This window comes from Cuculus canorus, chromosome Z (genome assembly GCF_017976375.1).
Source record: "Cuculus canorus isolate bCucCan1 chromosome Z, bCucCan1.pri, whole genome shotgun sequence".
Lineage (NCBI taxonomy): Eukaryota > Metazoa > Chordata > Aves > Cuculiformes > Cuculidae > Cuculus > Cuculus canorus.
This window is the reverse complement of record NC_071441.1, coordinates 26,991,706-27,017,922: the sequence shown is the minus strand read 5'-3', so window position 1 is coordinate 27,017,922 and position 26,217 is coordinate 26,991,706. Positions and strand designations below refer to the sequence as shown.

The 26,217-nt window shown below is 38.5% G+C and overlaps 1 protein-coding gene across 1 annotated transcript in view; it reads right to left on the bottom strand.

Annotated features, from left to right (window-relative positions):
- Positions 1–15,648, bottom strand: part of LOC128850374 (uncharacterized) — a 23,417-nt gene extending 7,769 nt beyond the window's left edge. The window contains exons 1-5 of the mRNA XM_054054012.1: positions 15,639–15,648; positions 10,094–10,201; positions 4,015–4,218; positions 1,863–1,967; positions 1,396–1,523 (exon numbers count right to left, since the gene is read on the bottom strand). Coding sequence (XP_053909987.1) covers positions 1,396–1,523; positions 1,863–1,967; positions 4,015–4,218; positions 10,094–10,201; positions 15,639–15,648 — 555 coding nt within the window. The remainder of the gene's footprint in view (positions 1–1,395; positions 1,524–1,862; positions 1,968–4,014; positions 4,219–10,093; positions 10,202–15,638) is intronic.
- Positions 15,649–26,217: the final 10,569 nt, after the last annotated feature.

Sequence of the window (26,217 nt, the reverse complement as noted above, 5' to 3'; positions counted from 1 at the left end):
AACTTTGAGGTGTACTGCAGGCATTTCTCATGACTAATAAACAGATGCATACATAAAAAACTAGCAAAGTGACCATTTTCCTGTTTGAAAATGAGTTATTTAAGCTAGAAGTTGCATCAGGATCCTTAGTGACTCAGTATTATTAGGTTTGTTTCTAATCCAATTCAAAGTAGTCACAAAAGGAAAATTCCACTGTCCCACACCCCAGTTTGTGCTGTCCACTTTTCCTTTGACATACTTATCTGGTTGGTGCCATGTCAAATTACACAACACTGATATTTGTACATTTTAAGTGAGGCTAACAGATAGTGCCAGATGAAGTACAGAAATAATGAACGTGTTTATATGTAAATTATAAGAATCTAGAGGTTTTCCAGAGATTTTCTTGGTTTTGGGTCTCCATTTAAGCTTAATATGATTCAGAGTCTGTGAACAGTGAGAAGTTCAGCTGATATAAAACTGAAAAAGAAAAAAATGTCATATTTTTTGTGGTAGTTGATGCGTTATTTTAAAATAGTTGTGGCTGTTACCATTGATCTACAATAACAAATTAAATCTTTGTGAGTATTTACAAGCAGTTAATTTGGGAGTGAAAAATCTCTACCATCTGACATGCTCATAGTTCAATGACATAAAATTAGCAAAGCAGCAACATGGTACTGAATTACAATCTCCTATTTACCCCTCATCAAATACACTATTGCAGAAATAGAGGAATTTTTAAGAGGCATAATTGAAGGTTAAGACACAAGGAAAGCCTCTTCTAAAAGAAAGACTGAAAAGATCCAGATGGGTTTATCCCTTTTATCACCCATAGTGCTCTGACTAATCTTAATATTGTTCAAATCTTTGAACTTGTTTCTCACAGTTAAGTTAGGGGTCCATTTCCTGTACCACAGAAGTCACTATGGGACTTTTTTGATGCATAATCAAAGAACAAGAGTATAAAAGCATATTTAATGGAATACATAAGCCAAAGAAACCAATAAATCAGGAAATATATACATATGGACACATAAGGGCAGAAATATATGGGGAGGCAAAGGTTTGCCCCATATACAGATACAAGAGAGCTTTTCATCTTTAGACATCTACCTGGAACAGAGAAATTTAAGCAACTTAATATCTAATTTTAACTTAAGATGGCATTTCCAATTTAATGCTTATATTTTTATATCAATATTCAAAATTTAAGTGAAGAAGAAACCAACTGAGCAACAAGATTGTCTAAAATGAATTATTTTGATGAAAATTATTATCACAAGTCATCTGGTGTATCCTATGAAGAGACAAGTAAATTGACAATGTTTTTATTGTAAATAATAAATTCATGCAGTTTTTTTGGGAGGAGGGAAGGAGGTGTTTGTTGGTTGGGTTTGTTTTTTTTTTTGTCACCTTGATGATATATGATGTAGCTATCTTATACGGAATATATGGCACTTCTTCTTTGGTGGTACATTCCTCCAACTCAGTTGTTTTGCAGCTAGCATCAGAACAAGCTCCAGATGGGTTCAGATGATCTACTGCATAAGAAAAATCAACTTCACTTTATCAACTTCAAGTATAGAACTATAATGCAAGCAACACCAGATGCACAACTTGCATTTTAGAATTTTTATTAGAGACATAAAATATAGTTTTAAAACAAGTATTTTTTTCTGGTAGAAAGGAAAGTGAAACTTTGTGAGAAAATTTTAGCAACATTGGATTGTCAACTCTGATCTATGGGCAGTATCATTACATTCTATAGATGAAATTTAGGTAGCTGAGCTCACATAAAAGGAAAAAACATAACACCTTTAATTTATGTAATGTACTATGTGTTCCGAAAACCAAGAATAATATTTGCTATATAAATTTACCTTTTCCTAGAGCTCTGTTTTCACTCCATCCAACCAAAGAATTCAGAAATGACCACTTGTTGATAGTCATTCCAAGCTTGTGCAGCCAGGAGTTTCCCTCTCCATCTGTTAACAAAATTTAGGTGTTAAAATCGTGAAAATCATTGCAACTCTCAGAATTCTCTTGATTTGCTAGTTCATTGGATTCACATGTGGTATACACTAATTCTGGTGATACCAAGAGTTTAATATACAGCGGTACAAGAAAATGAGAGATCAGGAAGTCATTGATAGAGCTACAAGCATGAGAAGGATTTGATATTTGTTTTGAGACTTGAATGGTTCCACTTCATTCTGAAAAAAGAGATATATTGAATTCAAAGGCTGTATTACAGACTTGTTTGACACATTCTATCAAGATCTTTTTCAAAATGTAATTTTGAAAAATCATGAAACAACTGAATTTTGCTCAATATCTTTGAAAATAACTGCGTGGGCCTGTGTGTAGGGGCAGTCAGTGGTGGATTGCATCGTCAGATGAGATATATCTGACTCGGTCTGTATGCATGCAACATTCTTCCTGAGAGAAAACATGGCCACAACACCCAACACAAGTGAATTCTCCAAGTTCCAGTTTGAAAGGGAGACAAGTGTCTGAAAATAAGTTTTCTGACTCTTTGAATTGGTTGAAACAATTTTCAGAAACTAAGAATTTTTGTCCACTGAGGAAATTTGGGTGTATATCTACCTTTCCTGAAGGAACATTCATTTACCTCCATGATGTAGTAATTTTCTAAAAACAAATATCTGACTCTTCACTTTGCTTTTATTTGACATATTGTAACAGAATGTACTGTTTTAAAATATAGTCTATCTAGGTACTAGATGGAATTAGCAGATTCTATTCCAATACAGCCATAAAAGTCTTGCTTTTCAAAATCCAGTTTTGATGATTCATAAAATACACAACTAAATAAATATGTCTTGAGACCAGTACCCTTAGCTCAAGTTATTCTCCTTTCTGAACTCAAATTTTTCATCATTATACATTACATATATGTGTATGTGTTATCTTTTATTCTGTGAATTGTGTCAGTGAAAGGTGCATAAAATTTATACATAGTAGCTACTTCTTAAAGGACTTTGACGTCTTATATATACATCTTTTTGGTTCACGTTTGGCTGTCTTTCTACCATGTAGGAGGCTATTTGACGCCACAGCTTTGAAATTTCATGTAATCCTACTTTTTGCAAAAGTAGCCACTAGAACTTGCATTCCAAAACTGTAGAATCTATCTTTTTGCCTAGGATAAATGTTAATCTTACATCCTTAATGGAAAACACACATATTGATATTGTTTTCTGCTGGAAAAAATGCATAACTGTATCACCCGCTGAAATGACTGCTGAGCTCTTCTTCAGTCTATAGCAGTCCATTGGGAAGAAAGAAATTTGAAACTCTCACAATTCATGATTTTTAAAAATCAGTCTACATGCCTTCGCTTTAGCATAGCATCTCATAGCGAATGTGACTTGGAAAATTACTGAATATACCTTTTCATAGCAGTCTCTAGAGTAAACTCACACAGAACTCTGTGGTGTGGTGTGGATGGTATGGACAGTTCTTTCCCTTTTTTACCAATGCCATAAATCAGACTGGCTCTCAAAATGCATTCAAACCACCGGAGTACCTTGCAGTTTAATCCCTTTAGAAGGTACATTTCCTCAAACCAGAAATCTCTCTTCTCTGACTTTACACTTAGAATCAGGCCATATGGCACAGACTGATTTGCCACATTGCAAGTTCTGAATAATTTCAACTGTATTTTTTGACAGGTTTTGGAGATTCCAGTAAATTGCACACCACAGAACACATAAACTTAGTCCTTTCTCACTGGGTTTGGTTTTAATGGGTATAAAGCCACTAGGCATATTTTGTGCATAAGGAACTTCCATTGTCTATGTACTGAATCATGAAAGGTACTTTCCCACTTAGTCCATACTAACATTCCCCCATATTCAAGTCATATCAGCACTGATGATGCAATATGGACTATAATGGTTATACACTTCTGTGAGACTACAATATGGTAATAGTGTGCCAATTTGACCTCTTGTGGGAAACAATGAAGAACACTCATTCAGAACACCTGGGACACAAAGTAATGCTTACTGTCCTCCTTAGGTGTGTCTTCAATCACCATACTTTTAATCACACATGAAGGCAGTTCTTGTATCTCCTCTGAATAATTAATAATGCTGCCTGGTAGAGGAACAGGTGAGTGAATGGTGGTCTGTGGTTTAGTTTCAGGATCAATTTTCACAGAATCTTCAGAGACTTGAGCGCCTGAAGGGATAACTGTTTGCAACCATGCTTCTGGAAAAACAACCAAAGGAATTCTTGTTAATAAAATTAACAAGAGGAGGGATTCAGCTGAGAGGCTTGAGAGCAGATATTATGAAACAGGATCAGATTTGTAAGATCAGACCACAAAATAAATTTAAGAAAATAAGTAGTACAAACCATCAACTCATTTAGGTGTAAATATTCTTATAAACTAATCAGGGCAAACTCATCGTTTTGCGTCTTTTCTTTCTGTCCCATTTGAAATCTAACACAATTTGGTGATTTAATCTTGGTTTGACTGTCAGATTTAGCTTAATTTGCAAACATATCAAGCTCCATGAAATAAGTTCAAGAATTCACCATCTTCTACCCTAAATAAAACCTGCCAAGTCTCATAAAGTTTCCACCCAAAAGCACATCTCAAATAGATTCTTCCACACATAAATCTTGGCCAGCTTTTGTCTATGGAAAAGACCTTTGAGATCATCAAGTCCAATCATACCTGTCCACTAGTAAATCATATCCCTAAGCACTTCATCTACGCATCTTTTAAATACCTCCAGGGATGGTGAGTCAATCACCACCCTAGGCAGCCTGTTCTAGTGTTAGAAGTGCCTACTCTGTTGTTATGATCAATTTCCGCTCTGTCCTCACAAAATGTTTTTCTTTCTCCTGAATTTCAAATAAAGCAAAAAGATCTATTAGCAGTATTAGAAGAAAGTCTTTTGGGTTTTTTTTCCTGTTTGTTTGGGGGTTTTTGCTGTTGTTGGTTTTGGTTTGGGTTTTTTTTTCCTGCCTCGCCAGCCTCGTAACTTCCATGGAGAAAGGTACTGGTTTTCTAGTTTTTCAGCTAGACATAAACTTCCATATGAGGAAGAACTTTCTTCATGTCTTCCATCCACAGAAATTTAGCACACAGCACTCTTGTAAATTATTCTTTCAAGAGTCAGCTGATTGCTGTTCTGTGTGTACATCCAACTGCTAAATGTTTAATGGGAAACACAAAATGTTCTCATATTCATAATCCTCACAGTGTAGTGTAAACTTGTGCCCTATGCAGTCTGCACGGAAAATATGATCTATCGTCCTCAATGCACATTATCAAATGCGTAACCAGCTATCTCAGGAAGGAAAGGGAACAACTGTTTTTGGCTATATCTCTGATGATATGGTTAAGGGATATAGATGGCAGGCAGTGCTGAAAAACATATCTGGTTTGTTGTGATCAAATTTTAGTTTATACTTTAAATATGATACCTGGGAAGCAAAGAGGAATGTGGGGGTTTTGGGTTTTGTTTTTGTTTTATTTTTTTCAAATTAAAAATCACAATTTGAAATAGGAGCAGTCAGTCTCCTGTTTTATAACATGCTTGGTTTATATATAGCTAGGTGAATTCCTGCTAATATTTTGTGCTTAAGAAATAACAATGCACTTCAAATACAATTGTAGCTGAAAATGGCTGATCCCCTGACATGTTACTTCTGTGCTGTTTCATGTGAACTTCAATAAAAATTCCTGCTTTAATATCTAGCAGTATCCAGCATAGATTCTGAAGTCTGTATTTACCATGTTTCACTGTTCAGCTGCATTTGCTATAGTGGCTTCTACTTTATGCCTTGCACCAGCATATACTGCTTTGTGACAGTGGATTATTTTCCTTACATAGAAATGGCCAGCAGCAATTCTGAAAGATGGACAGAAAGAAGTATCTTCAAAACTGCTTAGAACAGACAAAGATGAAAGAGGATCACTTATTCTGGGGCACTTAACTGCAAAGTCTCATAGTTTTTATCTTTTGTTTTCCCAGAGGCAGAGAATTTTTTCCCTAAAAAATAAAGACATCAAAGCATGCCAGCACAGAAAAATATGATGCTTTTATATAATTATTAAAGTATTTATTATATTGCCATCTAAGGATACATTTTCCTAATGCCATAAAAGTATTTACATATTAGATTCTGCATTTTTAAGTGGTCAAAACAAAATAAAACGTAAAAAATGTTATTGCACTGCACTTTCAATTTCCTCTTTTCTGATAAGAAATCCCTCTTGAAAACACGTGAGAGGAAATACAAAGCAGATGTGCCATGTTGTATGTCATTACATGAAAAGAACATTTTAGAGCCTCTTAGAGCAACAGCAACTGGTCTGACAATTGTTTTCGTTGCATTCATAGAATATTTCTTATATTTTAGATTCTTAGTAGTAATTTAGTTGAATGTTGCTATTGTAGTTGCAGGAAAATTCTACCAAAAGAGAAAGACAATTAATGAAAAGCAAGTTATGTCTGATTGCTCTTGTTAGAGTAGAGGAATAATATTTTTGATACAGAACTATGGTCATCACAATTTTTGCTTAAATGTAACAGTTTCTGTACAGAAATTTAGCTTCCTATTGACTAATAAAGTGTGGTTTTTTTTTTTTTTTTTTTTTTTTTTTTTTTTGCTAGGAGCAACCATACAGCAGTACTCAGCTACTGGAGAAAATACAGATTTAAACCTCGAAACTATGTGTCCTGCAGAGCTTCTAAGATAAAAGTAATCAATCCAAATGAAACACAAAAGAAAAATTGCAGTCCTTTAATTGTAAAAATAATATAGCTGTAATAATACATACATGTGTATAAAATCTGTATAACTAAAATCTGTATTTTTCATTGCAAGATCAAAGTTTTCAAGATAATGTTGACTAATATTCTGAAGAGGAGCCCTTCGTGTGTTGCATCTCTTAGAGAAACCACATCCTTTTGTGAGACAGAAGAAGGGAAAAAGATGGAAAAAAATTGAAGACGGAAATGGTTTTTGACTTTATTGGGAATTATTTTGATTCAGTCACTATCCTAAGGCAGTGTCAAATAAATTTGGAGTTATTTGGTCCAGCTGTATCTAATCACTTACAGCTGTGGTCTGAGGGAAAACAGAAAGGGCTATGTGAAAGGCATAGCTTCTGTCCAGAAAAGACTTTTCTCTGTCAATGCTAATTATTTGAATTTTTTTTTTCCTGTACAACAAATACCAAAACTAAGACTTTATTTATAAGAAGGTCACAAAGTTCAGCTAGAATAATTATTTTGATTTTATTTGTCCACATTAACATCACCTCAAGACATACTGTTATCTTTTGATAACATCAACATCAGCTTAAATATTTATGAGCACATCTTTATATCATCTGCTTTACTTCTCAGGAAACTCCTTTCTAGCAAGAAACAATTAGACTGTGAAAAAAAATCTCATCGTCTGCAGATATTTCCATTGCCTATTGGATTGTGCAATATATACAGAGTGTTCAAACAAACCAAAAGTGGATGGCAATCCATTATTTACATTTACCTGTGAGTTTACTGAATGGAAAAGGAGTAGGACAAGATCATCACTTCTGATATAATTGCAGGCACATCAGCAATCCCCTCAAAATGCTGCTGTGCTCAGGATCTCAGGAGCAATTGGACGTTTCACAGGATCAGACCTAGTGAAATCAGAGCTTCATATGCCTAGAAGTATGGCATGCCAATTTATCACCGAAACAAGTTTTGATTTAAAAGCAGAGAGGCTTTAGGGTTAGATAACATCTATAAAGTGAGGGAGGTCTGCAGTTACCTTGAAGAGCAGCTATATTTGAGGCAACACACACACAAGTAGTCCTCACGTAGTTATGATTGTTGGGTTTTTAATGGTCACAAACAGTATACAAAAGCACTGACAATTCAAACATCATATTGTATGGTTTACCCATAATACGAATATTTGAGCAGCAGACATGAGAACCTGCCTCGGGCCTATGCATGTCTTGCATTATTGCAATTATCTTCAGAAAATTTCATAGACAGATTGATGCTGCATTATAGTAAGGAAATTGACTAATGGGTAAGCAGCATATCATGGAAAGTTTTAGCACAAGGAACAATGCAGAAAGGAGTGTCATGAGCCTGAGCTTTCCTACGTGTATGCTAATCCACTGAAGCATAACCTGATATTCAATTTCCTAATCTCGAGTGGAATGACAATGTAAGTGCTTGCCTTAACTTTCTGAGTAATGCACGTTTTGGAGTATCTCCTATGTGAAAAACAATTTCTATTCTAACACTGTTTTGAACTCTGTGACATGTTTAATGTTCCAGTAGCCCCACACAGGCTTCTGATCTTGATAAACTGACAGTGTCCTTGTCCATTTTCTGGTGAAAATTTTGTCAGAAGAGTCAGTTCTAATTTCATAATTCTTTTTTCTGATTTCATTCTGGATCAGATACCAGAAATCATTACAATAACAAGAGCCACTGTTCCAATAGCCTAATGTGATTGTATCTAAAGGACAGACCTCCCCCAGTAAAACAGTAGCAAAATACCTTTTTTTGCTCCCTGATTTTGAATCATTGGGACATTTTGCTTAAATTTCCCAGAGAATTATAAGTTTAACAGTCAATACCTCGAGTAGCTTAAATTCTCAGGGATTTCAGTATGACCTGAATTAATGCAGTTCTTTCCTGGTATCTCATCTCTGAGATTCTTATGCAGATGACATTGATGAATCCTGCAAAGTTTATGCACAAGTATTTCTTAAGTTCTGAAAATTACTAACCACAAAGCAAAGACGACTGTATTTCGGACCAGTTAGTTCTACTGCATACAAGATCAGTTCAAGACCTGAAAAAAAATCTCCTGTGTCTCCTTTTTTCTCATCTTCAGAAAATAAAAAGAAAAGTGATGCAAGGATTGTTTCTTTACTACTATGTACTTAAGTTTAGTTTCATGGAGTTACAAAATGGCAAAGCTCCATGGAAATTTCTCTGTTTTAGTTTTTGAAACAGTAGTACAGTAGTTGTTAACAGAGGTATGATATCTTTCTCTTTAAGCCAGTCTGAACTTTACAGATCAGTTACTTCGCTACAGCTGGATTCATTGAATTGTTAGGTCTCAAATTAACTTCAGGGGAAGGTGAAGCCATGTGTTTAATGGGTGTGTTATTTATGGTTATTATTGATGTTCATATAGGTGGCAGGTATATTCATGTTCTGTCCCAGAAGTACCTAGGAACACACCTAGGATGACTGGTTGCAGCAAGTTGAGCATGTAGTCACTGAAAAAGACACTATTCCACACAATGTCATAGTTTTCCACTCAAGTGGCACAGTGACTGCTAACACACAATTGTCTGACTGTAACCTGCAAAAGTTTAGCTGGCATATGAAAATAATTGGGCAGGGACTATTGTAGTATATACTAAAGACCTGGGTGAGAAAGACACGTCACCCCATTAGTCTTCTAGTCTCAAAGATACTTGGCCTACCACAATGGCAGTGTGCCAGTCGGTGTCATTCTAAGGTCATGTCTGACACTAGCTATTGGTATGACACAACTAGAGTCTGCTCTTGGAAAGGCTGTTTTATCTTTCCTTCTCACCCACACATTGAAATATAAACAGAGAATGGCTGGAAATTTGCTTGTACACCTGGACTTCGACAACAACAGTCTAGATTAGCTTTATAAAGAAGTTAGACTAGTATCAGTAATATTCCAAGTCAGATATGCATTTTTGGTTTAGCCACACTACTTCCAGTCTAACAGAAAAGAGATCTCAATCCCACAGTCCTGTTTTTGTAGTCTATAAAATATTTCCAGTTTTATCTAGTATGATGTTCCCAGCTCCACATGTAGTATATCTGCAATTAAAGCAAACAGTCACTACAGTTTAGAAGCTGAAAGGAGTGATCCAGACTCTCAGCCAAGTTGGAGAGCTTGACATAATTTTCTCAGGCTGTGCTTCAATGGGTCATACCTTACTGCTTAAAAATTTTGGAGAATATTTAATAAAACCCCGATTCTCCATTATAGTGGTGCCATATGCCTTTTATTAATTTACTAACCACTTGGTGCATGCAAATGTTTGCAATGAGGTTAACATTACCTGTCTTGCTTTGGGTTTCGGTAGCAGCTGAAACAGAATTCTTATTATTCTTCCAGAACCAGAATTCTGGTGACAGGGTTATACTTTCTTCAGAATCAGAATGCTGGTCTAAGTAAAAGTGCAAAAAAACCTTAAACAAAGTCCTCAAAAAGCAGAAACAGAAAAAAACCTCACCAAATAACATATTCTAAAGAAAGTAATTCTTATTGCAGTGGTTATCATAGCTTTTTTTTTAAAAAACAAACAAACAAACAAACAAACATACCAAACTAACAAAAACACATTCAATCAATATACATAGTTCAGGGAGCAATGCATCTAAGAAAATTTAGGAAAGGTCATCCGGAACCCCTATTTATCATATATTATAGTAAAAGGAGACAGTCACTCTCTCCAATACCTAAAGTTGATTATTTAAAAAAAGTCTCCATAGACACTGATTAAGATCAGTCATTTTATTTTGGTAGAGCATGTTCATGATCTGCATATGGTCAGGGGAAAACTAATGTAACCTCACATACAGCTTTTATATCTGTGGGTCAGTTTTAACATAACACCTCAGTATTCAGTCCACTGATTGGGATGTTTTACACAGAGTATTGCCAGGTACGGCATTAATTAATTTAATGCATTTCAGATTAAAAAAAAGACTAAAGAATTTCATAGGTTATTAGAGATTAAGGGCCATCTCACAGATACATAAGGTTACTTCTCCAGAGATTCTCTGCACAAATTCTAATGAATCTTGGTGCTTTAATACTAACTGCAATACTAATGTTGTATGCTAAGTGTCACATAAGATACAGGGACACAGCTAAAACAGTCTTTTACTCTCAAAATCAGTGTGAGCTTTCCTTGGCTTCTGGTTATGCTTAGAGCCAATCCAGACCAGCTCTGATAATGGGGCTCTGAGAGTCTCTATGAATCATCACATATATAAATCATTAAAATTGAAAGCTTTGCAAGTGCATTACATGCCTGGGAAATGCTGGAACACAAAACACAGCTTATTCCACTGAGAGGTGCTCCAGACCTCAAGGAAAGGATGCTGTAAAGGGGTGGAGAAATGTTTTGGATGATATCTTTCCTTGACTCTGCAAATGCAGTATTTAAATCAATAATGTACAGAGGTAATTTATTCATGTACCTCACTCTGTGAGTATGATAAACCCCACACAGTAAACATTCTATGCAATAGGCAAACATTTCAAGGCTATGGCAGAAAAAAGAAGGTGGAGAACCAAGAATATTTTTGTATCTGTTTTTTATTAACAATATCTAGTGGACATTGCATGACTTATTGTATGATCCATTGTATGTCAAGGTATACAACACTGCAATTTTCATCAAAATGGCAAGATAGTAGAGTGACTTTTAGCATTCACAGCAATTTCTCAAACCTCTCCAGGGCAGGAACTTGTTGAAATCTGTGACTTGTGACAAGCAGTTCAGGTAAATTAACTTAGTGCTTTGTCTGGGCCCCATTCCTCTGTTGTGAGAAATACCTTGAATTTTACCCACTCATTTTTGGAGGAATCATAGAATCATAGAACGACTAGGTTGGAAGGGACCCACTGGGTCATCGAGTCCAACCATTCCTAACAGTCCCTAAAACATGCCCCTCAGCACCTTGTCCACCTGTCCCATAAACACCTCCAGGGTAGGTGACTCAACCCCCTCCCGGGGTAGCCTATTCCAGTGCTCAATGACCCTTTCCATGAAAAATTTTTTCCTGATGCCAAGCCTGAACCTCCCCTGGCAGAGCTTGAGGCCATTCCCCCTTGTCCTGTCCTCTGTCACTTGGGAGAAAAGGCCAGCTACCTCCTTTCCACAACGTCCTTTCAGGTAGTTGTAGAGAGCAATAAGGTCTCCCTTCAGCCTCCTCTTCTCCAGGCTCAACAACCCCCAGCCCCCTCACCAGCTTCGTTGCTCTTCTCTGGACACGCTCCAGAGCCTCAACATCCTTCTTGTGGTGAGGGGCCCAGAACTGAACACAGTACTCAAGGTGCGGTCTCACCAGTGCTGAGTACAGAGGGAGAATAACCTCCCTGGACCTGCTGGTCACACCGTTTCTGATACATGCCAAGATGCCATTGGCCTTCTTGGCCCCCTGGGCACACTGCTGGCTCATGTTCAGTTGGCTGCCAATCAACACCCCCAGCTCCTTCTCCTCTAGGTAACTTTCTAGCCAGACTTCTCCTAGTCTGTAGCACTGCACAGAGTTGTTATGCACCAAGTGCAGGACCCGGCATTTGGCCTTGTTAAACCTCATGCCATTGGTCTCAGCCCAACGGCCCAGCCTGTTCAGGTCCCTTTGCAGAGCCTCCCTACCCTCCAGCAGATCCACGCTTCCACCCAGCTTAGTGTCATCTGCAAACTTGCTAAGGGTGGACTCAATGCCTTCATCCAGGTCATTGATAAAGACATTGAACAGGGCTGGACCCAGTACCGAGCCCTGAGGAATCCCACTTGTAACTGGCCTCCAGCTGGAGTTAACTCCATTGACCACCACTCTCTGGGCCCGGCCATCCAACCAGTTTTCAACACAGAAGAGTGTGCTCCTGTCTAGTCCAGAGGCTGACAGTTTCTGAAGCAGAATGCTGTGAGAAACTGTGTCAAGGGCTTTACTGAAGTCCAAGAAGACTACATCCACAGCCTTTTCCCCCATCCAGTAGTTGAGTCACTTTGTCATAGAATGCGATCAGGTTAGTTTGGCAAGACCTGCCTTTCGTGAACTCGTGTTGACTGGGCCTGATCACCTGTTTCTCTTGCATATGCTTCATGATAGCACTCATGATCACCTGTTCCATGACTTTCCCTGGCACTGAGGTCAAACTGACAGGCCTGTAGTTCCCCAGATCCTTCCTGCAATCCTTCTTGTAGATGGGCACAACATCAGCCAGCCTCCAGTCCAGTGGAATTTCCCCAGTCAGCCAGGACCACTGGAAGATGATGGAAAGGGGTTTGCAAAGGACATCCACCAGCTCCTTTAATACTCTTGGGTGAATCCCATCCAGCCCCATAGACTTGTGGGTCTCTAGTTGGGCAAGCAAGTCTCTAACCACCTCCTCTTGGATCATGGGAGCCACATTCTGCTCCTCTAACTCCTGGGTTTGTACACAGGGGGAACAACTTCCCTTACTATTAAAGACTGAGGGAAAGAAGGCATTAAGTACCTCAGCCATGTCTTCATCCCTTGTCACTGTTGTTCCTTCTGCACCCAATAAGGAGGTAGCAGTATCTCACAAAAAGAATGTTGCCATCAATGACAGAAGAATATGTATAATGCAGAATATGTATAATGCAGAAACCAAATTTATCTTAAATAGCTTCGTACAGAGGGTCTCTCTGAGAGTAAGCTTCTTTATTGCTTCTTCTTACAGGATTGTTCCAATAATGCACAGATTCTCTACTATTCAGTACTACAATAATGCAAACGCATACACCAGGTTTTCTTATAAAAGCATCAACAGGCTGAATGCAGCCTGTTCGATCCTCTGTGCTCTGATGCAAGACAAGGAAGGACAGTGAGAGGGAGGACTTTCAGGGTTGGCGGGAGTGTTTTTAAAGTATGGTTCAACAGAAGAGCTATAGTGAAAGAGAAGATAACTTCTTTGAGTTGGGCAGACGTATGGAGTGTTTCTTCTTTTATTATGTGGAAAATGAAGTGTGAAATTTGATGTGGATAAAGAAAACTCTTGTCCCGATGCCCTGAACAAATGGGCACAGACAACTGAGACTACACCATTTCCCTTTGCTGCTTTCAAAAAAAGTGGAAATCCTCAGTTTTATTGCTGTTACTGCTGCTTCTGATCACTCCTACAAGCATCCAAGTTATACAATGTCGATGCCATAGCTTGGGGGTTGGAAATGAGCCTCTTCCCTTGTTTGTGAATGGAATAGTAGTTGCCTTTCCTATTTGCCTACAGGCTGGATGGTCTTAGTAGTTTGGTCCTTTCTCACTGAGTTTTGCATCATATTGATATGTTTGTTCTATCATATTTAAGCCTGCATTTATAACAATGATTGCTGTTATACGAATCCAGCTTTTGTACTGTTAATATGAATTTTCAGCCCCTGAGAAGGATATATATTTTAGAACTCCATCCTGTTCCCTGAAAGTAACTTAACAATGAACTCTGATAGTATTTTACAGGTAGACATCTGTTTACATTGTCACAACCTGTAAATCAGACTTTTTCCAGATGAAAATGTATTATGCAAAATTTTTTCTTCTTATTCATTGTGGGCAAACCACATTTTTTTTCCTGACATACTCTGGTTACACTGCCTTAAGCAACAGCCTTGCCCAATGGCATTGCCTAACAGAGTTGACAATCAACAGTGTTGTTTAACTTGTTATTCTTAACTTCTAGTATAAAAGCAGGTTACACAGTCAGTCAGTTGAATTCTTCTTTTAACATTAAAATTCCTTAATTATCTAATATAGCACATTGGCACGAAGAAGACTATATACAGAAGTTTTTGATTAATTAGTGGCTGATTTGGAACAAAACTGATGTCAGCACTTAATATTACATCTTCTTATCATAGAGAGCAAGGCCATTTCTTCCTGTGTTTTGCCAATGTTATTGCTGTTTTCATCTTGAAAATCAAAGTAAAGGCACGTATTTCATACAGTAAGCCACAGAGATACTGGACCAAAGACAAGAATCTAGATTTAACTTTCCTTGGAAAGTGATGTACATGTCAATGCTTAATTATAGACATAGTTATTTCATTCATACTGGTTAGGCTTGCTATGCCATGATATTCCCAATTCTTGCTGATTAATTTTATTCTTAGAGCCTAAGAATGAAAATGGATAACAGTGCTCCACTAATGGAGTGCTAGACACCTCTAAATCAGCCGTGGAAAACTTAATTTAATTTTAATCTTTAGTAATGTATCTAAATGTAAACATAATGCTTGAGAAGTATATTTGACATTTGAGAAAAAATTGTTTTTACTGTAAGGGTGGGAAGGGTTCAAATATTCACTTATATTAGGTAAGAGTAGACTGTTACCTCACAATTTACGGACATGATCTGCAAGTTGCATACAAAAAGCCACAAACCTTCCTTATCTTTTCCTCACACAACTTTTCAGCAGCCTGCTCCCCAAGGTGGGGCAAGGCAAACCATTCTGCTTTCATGACAGGCTTTGCACAACTGTTCATTTATTCTTTATTTACACACGCTTGAAAAGATTTCACAGAATCTAGCCTTCTGTTTTCACTTATCTAGATCTCTTAATGCATGTGCAATAAAAATCTCAAACTAAAAATTACAGTAGATACTGAATATTTTAATTTTTGAAGCCTAGGCTTGGTTACCTTCTAGCCTCTAAGTATGGCCAACTTAACTTTTGTTGACAGCTGAGAAGCTTAGAAATATATGGTTATGCTCTCACAGTTTTCACTCAGCTTGTTTAATGTAATAGTGGCCTGGCTTCAGTCTTTCACTCTCAACAGCTGTGTGCCATAAGATAACATACAGGAGCAATTGTTTTTCTACTTAATAAATATTATGTTCTAAAAAATTACCTTCATCCATTGTAATTGGTCTGTGTCTCAGAGCCAGTGTTTCCACAGAGGAAGGAGTTAACTTCTGGTATTTTCTGACAGCCTTCCACACCGTATACATAAATATTTTATATGTAAAAACGCAAGAGTTTCACTAGGCAACAAGATACTTGCAGAAAGTAAAGTGGGAGATATAGATCAGGTTTCTCCTCACTGTTTCCTGTGGCTAACAAAGTCTGTTTTGCTAGGAAACCAAAACTTACTAGATGAAGTTCAAAGGTGTAGAGGATTTAAAAATAACTGAAAAAATTACAGGGAGATGTCTTATACCTGAAAGCAAAAATAGGCACAAGCTTAGAAGAGTTTCAATAGAATATTTTACAAATGTCCACACATCCTTATTTCAACTTAATAAACGTGAAATACGATACTTTTGCTACATTTCCAGCAGTGGTGAAACTGATAAAGATATAAGGGTTAGTTTATGCAATTTCAGCCTTTATTTTACATAAACACAGTTATTAAGTGCTTCCAAATGAAACTGTTATTACATTAGAACAAAGTTTTGCCCTGCTTTGGAGGACTGCTTCATGGAAGTGTATTGCTGTTTCTCTTCTCTGCTAATTAAAGGTAGAAAAATGCATTTATCATTGGCAATACCATTATGCAGAGACTGGTCACAACTAATGAGACAGGCAGGTTGTTTTCAGCTGTAGGTCAAATCTGCTATTATCTTGGAGTAACTCCAGGCATTCAACTTGTGATATATTCCCATATTGATGTGAACAATACAGCAGCAGGAACTGGGAGAAGCAAATACTACTCAGCAGTTTCAAAAGCAAATACAGAATCAACTATTTGCAGACTGGTGTGATCCAGCTTAGGCAAGTGGGACCAGTGGCTCAGGATTTCTGCTTCACTGCTATTGTACTGCACCCCACCCTTCCAACAAACAGGATTAAAACCAAGAGTTTGCCTTTAGACTGCAGTCCAAAACAGAGGCTTTTGGTATCGCTAACTCAAGCAGCAGTTTCACAATGGTCTTGTAATAGGCAACTTGATTGGGAATCTTATTCTAAATAATTCACAACTAATTCATTTGCATGACCAGTTTCTCTAATGCTCTGATTTAAATCTGTTACAGCTTCACTGGGATGTGATGAATATAGCATGATATGGGACACGTATAAAAGCCTTCTCTGAAGGAGTACTTGCCTTATATAAAAGGAATTTTTTTGTGATCTTTCTTTTTACAAAACCAAAAATATAAATGTGTATTTTTTTTCCTCTTTCACCTTCTTTTGCCTCTTGCTACAGGAGGCAGGAGAGGGAAGAATTAAGAATGGAAAATGAGAAAAAGCAAAAGAAGAAACCATGTGGACAATTGATGATGTTTGACTAAAAAATGCAATCTCATAAAAAAAGCATCTTTGACAGATCACATTTGCATTTTTTTTCCAGCAATAAAATTATGTATGATGTAGAATTAGCACTACAACTACTGATAAAAATGGAAAATTGTTAAAAACCAGAAAGGACTTGACCCCAAGTTATATTTAACTATAGTGCTTTAGGTTTCTACTTCCACATTTTAATATTCACTGTAATATTTCTCACTTAATCTTTTAAGGGTTGTTTGGTAGTGTTTGTCCTGAACTAGAATCTGACCATGCTAGCTGTTAAACTAAACACAGTGGAACAGATTGGCTGTGCTACAGATATATTAAGATCACTCCTTTCCGTGCTTTTGTTCTGGCTGGTGTTCTTGCTAAATGTACATCAGGAAGAAGCTTTACATGAAAAACATTTTTTACATTTTTACTTAAAAGACCCCTCAAAAAAGCCCTTTACTATCAGTTACACTGTATGTCTTTGTCTTAGATCATTGTGATCTTGGGACTGTCTATTCCATTCTTGCCTTTGGTATTTTGTTATCAATAATATTTAATGAATGATTGTGAGAAAATAAATTTCCAGAGCTACGAATCTCACATTCCTCTTTTTATATTCCACATCACTTTGATTCTCTTGAAAATCTTGTATTAGCTCCAGAGATAAATAGTTTATTGTAGTATAGAATTGGGTTACATTTGAAGTGTCACATCTGCACCTTTCCCTTCTGAGGAAACTCAGATGCAAATCAGACTCTGAGTTATGTACCTTTAGGCTGTTCTGTAAAGGGACAAATTACAACAAACACAAATATGTCTTCAAGTTTCTTCTCTTTGAAATAGAAACAAGTCCAAACACTTTAAAACTTCTCATGAATAACTATGACTTGTATCATGTCATCCATTGTACTCTATGTGGTATTTCTTCCCAAGCAGCAATAGCCTTGAAGCAATCCAGACTAGAGAATAAATGAAACACAAACCCAAGATTTTTCTGGGTTTTTAGCCCGAAAATAAGCAAGGACTGTTCAAAATCTGAATACAGGAGTAACAAATATCCTGGATGCAAATTCTTTTCCTGGAAGTCAACAATGAACTTATATTTAAATTAAGAAACAGCCATAAAATTGAGGAGGCCAGAAAAAAAAATCTTCAAGTGGAATACTGCAGTTTAGATTGCTTTCTCTCTGTACCTTGTGTTTATGAAGGTTTCAGGGAAGAGCTCATGAAGACCTTCATTTTGTTTGAGATGAAACTATTCTAATATTCCACAGAATGAAAAAAAGTTTTGCAGTCAGTGGCTAATTGTGAAATATTCTGTCTGTTCTGCATAGAAATTTCACTCCTAATTTTGGCAGGTAAGCTACTCAGTGAGATAGCAACAGCTAAGCTGTCTTGGACAACTTTTCCTAGACACAAGAAGACCCCATTAATAATGGGAACAGCTAGGGTCAGGTATTAAAAGGGAAAAGAATGTCTAGTTTCCTCAATTTTTTTATGACTGTTCTTGTCACACCCTCAATGTAGGCAATGAGCAAAATGCAATTATTGTTACTCATTTATTATGCCATTCCTGTTTCTGCACGGCAGTTGAGGCCAAACCATGTCTCAGCTTGTTCCCTGCACAGGTCTTAGCCTGACTGAAGTGATTCTGAAGTTTCAGAATATGATACTTGCTCCTCATTTAGATAGGGAGTAAAGATATACTGTTTAACCTGGATGTTTATTGTCAATAGATACACTCATTAGTATTCACTTCAACATACATAAAGAGCCAAAGCAGCACAGTTTGCTAAGGAGATAATTGGAAATGTTTAATGCATTACTTTTCTTTAAGTGAAAAAGAGAACCCAGAAATGGCAGTAGATCCAAAGTTACTTTGGAGAATCAAACCAAATTCAGAATGCCAAATAAATGTTAAAACCCCAGATAGCTAAATTTAACCTACATATTGCAAAAGGTGGCCCATCTGCTCACTATTTTAGTTAGTGTTATATCTTGTTTCTTTGAAGTTCCAATAATATAGTTTTGCAGGAGGGTTCAATCTCTTTTGACATACAGAGGACTGGCTAGCCTTCTTCTTGGTCTTACTGAAAGACACAGCCCAGTTCCACTCTTCCTATGATCAGTTGTCATGTGCCACCAGCTCTCCTGGTTTTGGGGTTTTTTTTTGGGTGTTTTGGTTTTCCTCTTTTCACCAGACTTTTCTCCATTGAGGGCACTGAACTTTCAACAACAGGCATATGTTGTTTAATTGTCTAAAGTAAAGCTCTGTTATTTGTCTTCAGTTCTCCTGACTGTAACTTCTGTTATTATATACACCCTCTGATTAGGATTATAGACTTTATAGGCTAGTAAAAACCTTTTGTGTTCCTACTTCTTTGCCTTGTCCCTTTAGTACTTCCCATTGCTTGTGAGTTATACCTTTCCCAGTGATTTACTATTTTTGTCACAACTTCATCATCCTACAGGTCTATTTTGCTCTACTGCAATTTGCAGGAGGATCTGTGTAACCAGGGTTTCCAAAGCTTTTTTCCTAGAGGTGTCACAGAAAGTCCAGATTTTCTTTACATAAATTAGTCTGGCACACAATCATAGCAGAGTCAGGGCTTATGCCTGGAAGGCAGTCTGACAAGTTGAAAAAGTTTCTGGAAGTGTTTCCTAAATTACATCCCTAAGATGAATTCCTGGTTCCATTAAAATGAGTGATGAAACTTGAGCTTATCTAAGAAGAACGGGAATTCTAGTCCCTAAAATGATGGCAACTTTACATGACTATACACGGTTATTCTGCCTGTTTCTAGTACAGTGTGTGCTACTTTTATTTCCTTATGTAGGGAACATTTGAATAACATTTTGTGTCTTCTGGATAACCAAACCTTGGTTTATCATGAGACTCAAACCGCTGGACATTTCTAGAAAACTCTGGAACTATGAGAATTATTTACTGCAACAAAGTAAACAATAAGTATTAGAGCTAATGCTAGAAACAGGTACATGTTTCATTAAAGCATGGTGTTCTTGTTGCCAGAGGATCAATGCCAATTCAATATTTTATGAGGCACTAACAGAATATTAGCCAATCCATCTTGAAGGAAAGCGATGAATGATAAATATTCTGTGCGGCACAAAACCAATTACAATTACAAAACCAAGTACAATTAACCCCAGTTAGAAAATTCCTCAAAAATATTTATGAGCTACTTGGAATCAGCATGAAGAAACAGATGTATGTTGTCCAATATTTTCCCTACTTGCAAGTTTGCAAAGAGGTCCACAGCTGAACTGTCATCTGAATGGGAAATAAAATGAAAATAAATCCTTCAGCAGAGAAGCCATACGGGATATTACACAGTTTTAATTATCTGTTGTAAACATCTTTCTCTTTTCTTTTCTTTTCTTTTCTTTTCTTTTCTTTTCTTTTCTTTTCTTTTCTTTTCTTTTCTTTTCTTTTCTTTTCTTTTCTTTTCTTTTCTTTTCTTTTCTTTTCTTTTCTTTTCTTTTCTTTTCTTTTCCTCTCCTCCTTCCCTTCCCTTCCCTTCCCTTCCCTTCCCTTCCCTTCCCTTCCCTTCCCTTCCCTTCCCTTCCCTTCCCTTCCCTTCCCTTCCCTTCCCTTCCCTTCCCTTCCCTTCCCTTCCCTTCCCTTCCCTTCCCTTCCCTTCCCTTCCCTTCCCTTCCCTTCCCTTCCCTTCCCTTCCCTTCCCTTCCCTTCCCTTCCCTTCCCTTCCCTTCCCTTCCCTGTCAAAGGAAGAGATAAAGGTCTGAGGATGCACTATACTTTGGTATGCAGAAAAGAATTTTTTCTGATTAATGTAACTACAACATGCTTCCTAACCCAGTAATTTATATAAAAACTGGTAAATATGTGTTAGAGGAAGAAGTACTGGGTTTGCTCAGGAATTCTTTGTTGAAAGTATTGATAGCTTCAGTAGGACTACTGTGATTCATACACAGTGGTGACATTACATGTTCTTAGATTGATATTATCTATGTCACTGTCTCTATTACTTGAAATCAGTACAGCTGGTTACTCTGCAGGTCTTGTCTTTCTAAGAAAATGGAGTAATGTATTTCTTCTCAGTTTTGTAGGACGTGGATAAAGGCTAGATGAAGTCACAAGATGCAAAAGATGAGAGAGGCAGATTCTAGGTAGCTCCGGCTTGCTATTAGCTGGCTTAGAATGGATGACTATACTGGTGGGAAATAGGCAGAGCTCTGTTTTATGACTTATTGTCTGACTTAGTAATCTCAGAACCTCTGGCAGGATAATGCTATTTCACAACAATGCAATTTGTTAGCATAGATTTCCACTTAATAATTATTTCATATGTAATCTGCAGGTCACTTGTAAAACTGCGGCTGGGGGTGGGTATAGAATCATAGAATCATAAGGTTGGAAAAGACCTTTGAGATCATCAACTCCAACCATACCTCTCTACTTCTAAATCATGTCCCTAAGCACCTCATCCACCCACCTTTTAAACTCCTCCAGGGATGGTGACTCAATCACCTCTCTGGGCAGGACTCCCTGTGCCAGGGCTTGATAACCCTTTCTGTAAAGAAATTTTTCCTAATGTTCAAACTAAACTTTCCCTGACACAGCTTGATGCCATTCCCTCTTGTCCTATCACTTATCACTTGGGAGAAGAGACCAACACTCACCTCTATGCAGCCTCCTTTTAGGTAGTTGTAGAGAGCAATAATGTTTCCCCACAGCCTCTACTTCTCTGGGCTAAACAACCAAGTTCCCTCAGGTGTTCCTTGAAAGACTTTTTTTTCCAGTCCCTTCACCAGCTTCATTGCTCTTCTCTGGACAGAATCCAGGACCTCAATGTATTTCTTATAGTGAGGGGTCCAAAACTGAACACACTATTCAAGGTGCGACCTCACCAGTTCCAAGTACAGAGGGAGAACCACTTCCCTGGTCCTGCTGGCCACATCGTTTCTGATACAAGCCAAGATGCCATTGGCCTTCTTGGCCACCTGGGCACACTGCTGGCTCATGTTCAGTTGGCTGTGGACTGACACCCCCGTGTCTTTCTCTGCCAGGCAGCTTTCAAGCCATTTTTCTCCAAGCCTGTAGCACTGCAGTTTTTGTGTCCCAAGTGCAGGACCGCACTTGGCCTTGTCAAACCTCATCCCATTGACCTCAGCCCACTGATTCAACCTGACCAGATCCCTCTGTGGAGCCTCCCTACCCTCAAGCAGACCGACACTTCCTCCCAGTTTAGTGTTTTCTGCAAACTTGCTAAGGGTGCATTAGATCCCCTCATCCAGGTCATTGATAAAGATATTGCACAGGACTGGACCCAGCACCGAGCCCGGGGGGACACCACTTGTGTCTGGCCTCCAGCTGATTTAACTCCATTTACCACCACTCTTTGGGCCCAGCCATCCAGCCAGTTTTTAGCCCAGCAGAGGGTGTGCCTGTCAAGGCCAGTGAAAGCCAGTTTCTCAAGCAGAATACTGTGAGAAACTGTTTCAGAGGCTTTACTGAAGTCCAAGAACACTACATCCACAGCTTTTTCCTATCCATCAAGGTGGTCACCTTGTCATAGAAGGTGATCAGGCTAGTTTGGCAGGACTTGCCTTTCATAAACCTGTGCTGAGTGGGCCTGATCACCCAGTTGTCTTGTATGTGCTATGAGATGGCACCCAAGATGACCTGCTCCATGATATTCTCTGGCACTGAGGTCAGACCGACAGGCCTGTAGTTTCCTGAAGCCTCTCTCCAGCCCTTTTTGCAAATGAGTGTAACAACTGCCAGCCTCCAGTCCAATGGAACTTCCCCAGGACTGCTGGTAGTTGATGGAAAGAGGTTTGGCAAGCATCTCTGTCAGCTCCCTTAATACACTTGGGTGATTCCCATCTGCCCCACACACTTATGAATATCTAATTTGCCTAGCAAGTCTCTAACCATTTCCTCTTGTACCAAGGGAGCTTTGATCTGTTCTTCCTCCCTCTCTACTGGCTTGTGAGGTTGAGTGTCCAGGGAATATCTCATCTTGCTATTAAAGACTGCAGCAAAGAAGACATTAAGCACCTCAGCCTTACCCTCATCTCTTGTCGCTGTTAGGACAGTCCTCTCCCAAATACTTTGACTCTTAAATGTTCTTTTAGTCATCCCACCTAGAAAAGAGCTACAGCAGGGCAGATGTCAGCCTCTGAAATAGATGTAAGGGCTGCTGATCTTTCTCCCGGCCTTCAACAAAATTTCTGACTAATTTTGCTATTTTCTTGCATAGGATGAATTACTTGGGGAAATTCCATCTGCCTCCTCAAACTGCTATCAGCAGCCTGAAGAGAAATACTTCACAGGGCCAAATCTGGCAGCATACCAGAAGTGACTATTTTTCCTTTCTATTTTTTTTTTCTGAACATTTCTGTTTCTCTCTACAGCAACTGTATTCCATACTATATTGCCTATATTCCATACTACGTTGAGACAGTTGACTACTGTAGCAAAATAGTGACACTAGCAGTATTTGAGAGATGTGCAGGGCTGAGGAAGTTGTTCTTGATTTAGCCTAGAGAAGAGAAGGCTCCTGGCTTATATCAGCCTTCCAGTACTTAAAGGGAGCCTACAGGAAAGCTGGGGAGGGTGTAGCATGCCCTTTTTACAAGGGCATGTAGTGATAGGATGAGGGAGAATGTCTTTAAACTGGAAGGCAGAAGATTTAGATTAGACAGTAGGAAGAAATTCTTCATGATGAGTGTGGTGAGACACTGAAAGAGGTTGCCCAGGGAAGTTGTGGATGCCCCCTCCCTGGAAGTATTCAAGGTCAGGTTGGATGGGCTTTGAGCAGCCTGGTCCAGTGGGAGGTGTCCCTGTCCCTGGGAGGGGAGTTGGAACTGGATGATCTTTAAGGTCTCTTCCAACCCAAACCATTCTATAATTCTATAACTCTATGATTCTATAAAAGCAAAGAAAAATGTTTCTTCATGTCTCATTTATATTTTGACAGTAGCTGCATGCTTTGCCACCTGAATAAATAATATCAGGTCAACAATAAACAATACATAAACTGTTACAACTTTATGAAAAAAAAATGATGGAGTTACAGGTAAACACTTAACACAAACCACTAAAGCTCTCTCCAATTAAATTGCATTTTTTAAGTGTGTTTTGTACAATAAAGATCACTAGCTTACATGGTGACTCACTCCAGCTTCAGGAAGACGATGAGTCAATACCTCCCCGCCCATTAAGAAGGAGGAAAGCAGAAACAGAGTCTTGACAGACAGTAAAATTTAAAACAAAACAAAACAAAACAAGAAAAAGGAGGTCAAAAGCTCTTTTTGTGACGAAAATGGGATAATAGTTCAATTATTGAGAAACTGTATTAGAAAACAGAGTTGATGTGGAAGAATGTCTTACTGAATACTTGCACCACAAATTCCTACATTTATAGACCTGCAGGAAAGTTGCTGTGCTATAATCTTTACTGAGAAAATGCCAAAAACTTATAAAGATGCTCCAAGTCTGTGCAACGCAGCTTTCTAGGTTATTTCAGTACTTCAAAAGATTCAGCTATGTGCACTGGGGATATGCATAGATTCCCAGTTTCCAGTATAAAAAGATTGTAATTAGGCACACTGTTTAACAGACAAGGGAAACAGTCCCAGAAAAAAAAGAGTGTAAGCAGAGGTTTTGGCCAATATCTGACACAGGTGAAACAAACCTGTATTGTGGTACTGAGAGGGAGAAGGGCAGGTGGGTAGTAGTCATCTGAACTTCACACATCTTAATTAAATAAACAAACTGAAATACAATCTGACAGCTTGCTCACAAAATCACTGTCAGCTAGTAGTCCCCTTCCATTATTCAGCTACAGAAAATATCTGAAATACTTTTGTCAAATAGTATGTCAGATGGGCAGGAAAAAAAAAGGAAAGAAAAACCTGCAGAGGAAAATTGCTGTGAGAAAGCTGGGAAAGGTGAGGACTTCCCAGAGGCCAGGGCTGGGCAGGCAGTGTCCTCATATCTATTGGCAAGACAGGGTCAGGCAGCCCTTCCCACCTCAGCACCTCAGCCAGGATCAGGGCTGCTGGGGCGCACTGGAAACAGCCTCGGCCCCAGGCATCAGGCAGTTCCCGGGGTATGCAGATGAGGATGGGATGGGACTGCACATCAGCCCACAGCTCGGGCTGATCCTGAGCTGACACCCAGCACCCGCAACCAAACTCTGTTGGTGGAACGTGTTTAGGGTCCCAACAGTTTCTACATAGCTATTTTAAACAGATGAAGGTGTAAGCAATTCAGGATTGTGTATGCAATGGTGTTCTATATTTGAGAAATTTGCAAATGTCTGCTCTAACACTACCCAGCAGTCTGTGCCCCTGCCTCCTGATTTTAACTGCTACACCTAGATTTCAAAGGTAGACTGCGTGTCATGAATGTTCACAAGATACAGATCAGCTGTACCTGCTTATTCTGGAGGTAAGGATGTGTTGCAGCTGGTCCAGGTCAGCAGAAGGCAGGTGACAGCCAGCTGGGAGCCAATCTGCTAGTTGCGAATGTTTCAGTTTCAGGAAGTGGTATTTCACTGTGCATCACGTTCAGGGCCAACCTGGGATGCTGGTGATATGCTATGTGGTGCTGTGCTGGACGTGCTCTGGAAAATGTGTTTGGCCAGCTTGATGAGGAAGTGCTTGCAGAAAACCACTTCCAGCACGTTGATGAAATCCTTCATCTTGTGCAAACCGTTCTCACTTTGAACTTCTGAGAGTTTCAATGTTTCAACCTCTTTCTAATTATGTAGGTGCACCTCTATTGCCCTTCTATTAAGATACCGGGTCAGGCGGAGAAGCCGCAGAGCTAACAGCCCTCAGTAAAGCATGGAAGCTGCATGAAATCTCTTTTTTTTTTTTCTCCCAGATTTTTCCCTGAGCAAAGTTATATACTAACATATTCACTTTGAAGTGGTATCAACTATCAGAATGTGAAGGGAGTAGTTCAAGTTTAGATTTTCAGCATTTTAATCTTATAATCTGAAAAGATTCATGGCACTTTCCTACAGTGAGGGGTGTGGCTCTGTCAGGGAAGGAAATCTACCAAGACATGCTCATTTGTTCTTTTCTGTTCTCAGATTCACTCTTGCTCTCTCCAGCACATAGTTTTGCAATGACTTTTTTTTTGTGGTTCTGTGTTTTGGACAGCACCCAGAGTAAGCTTCTGCAAAGAGCAAATGGTTGTTGGAGCTGTGCAA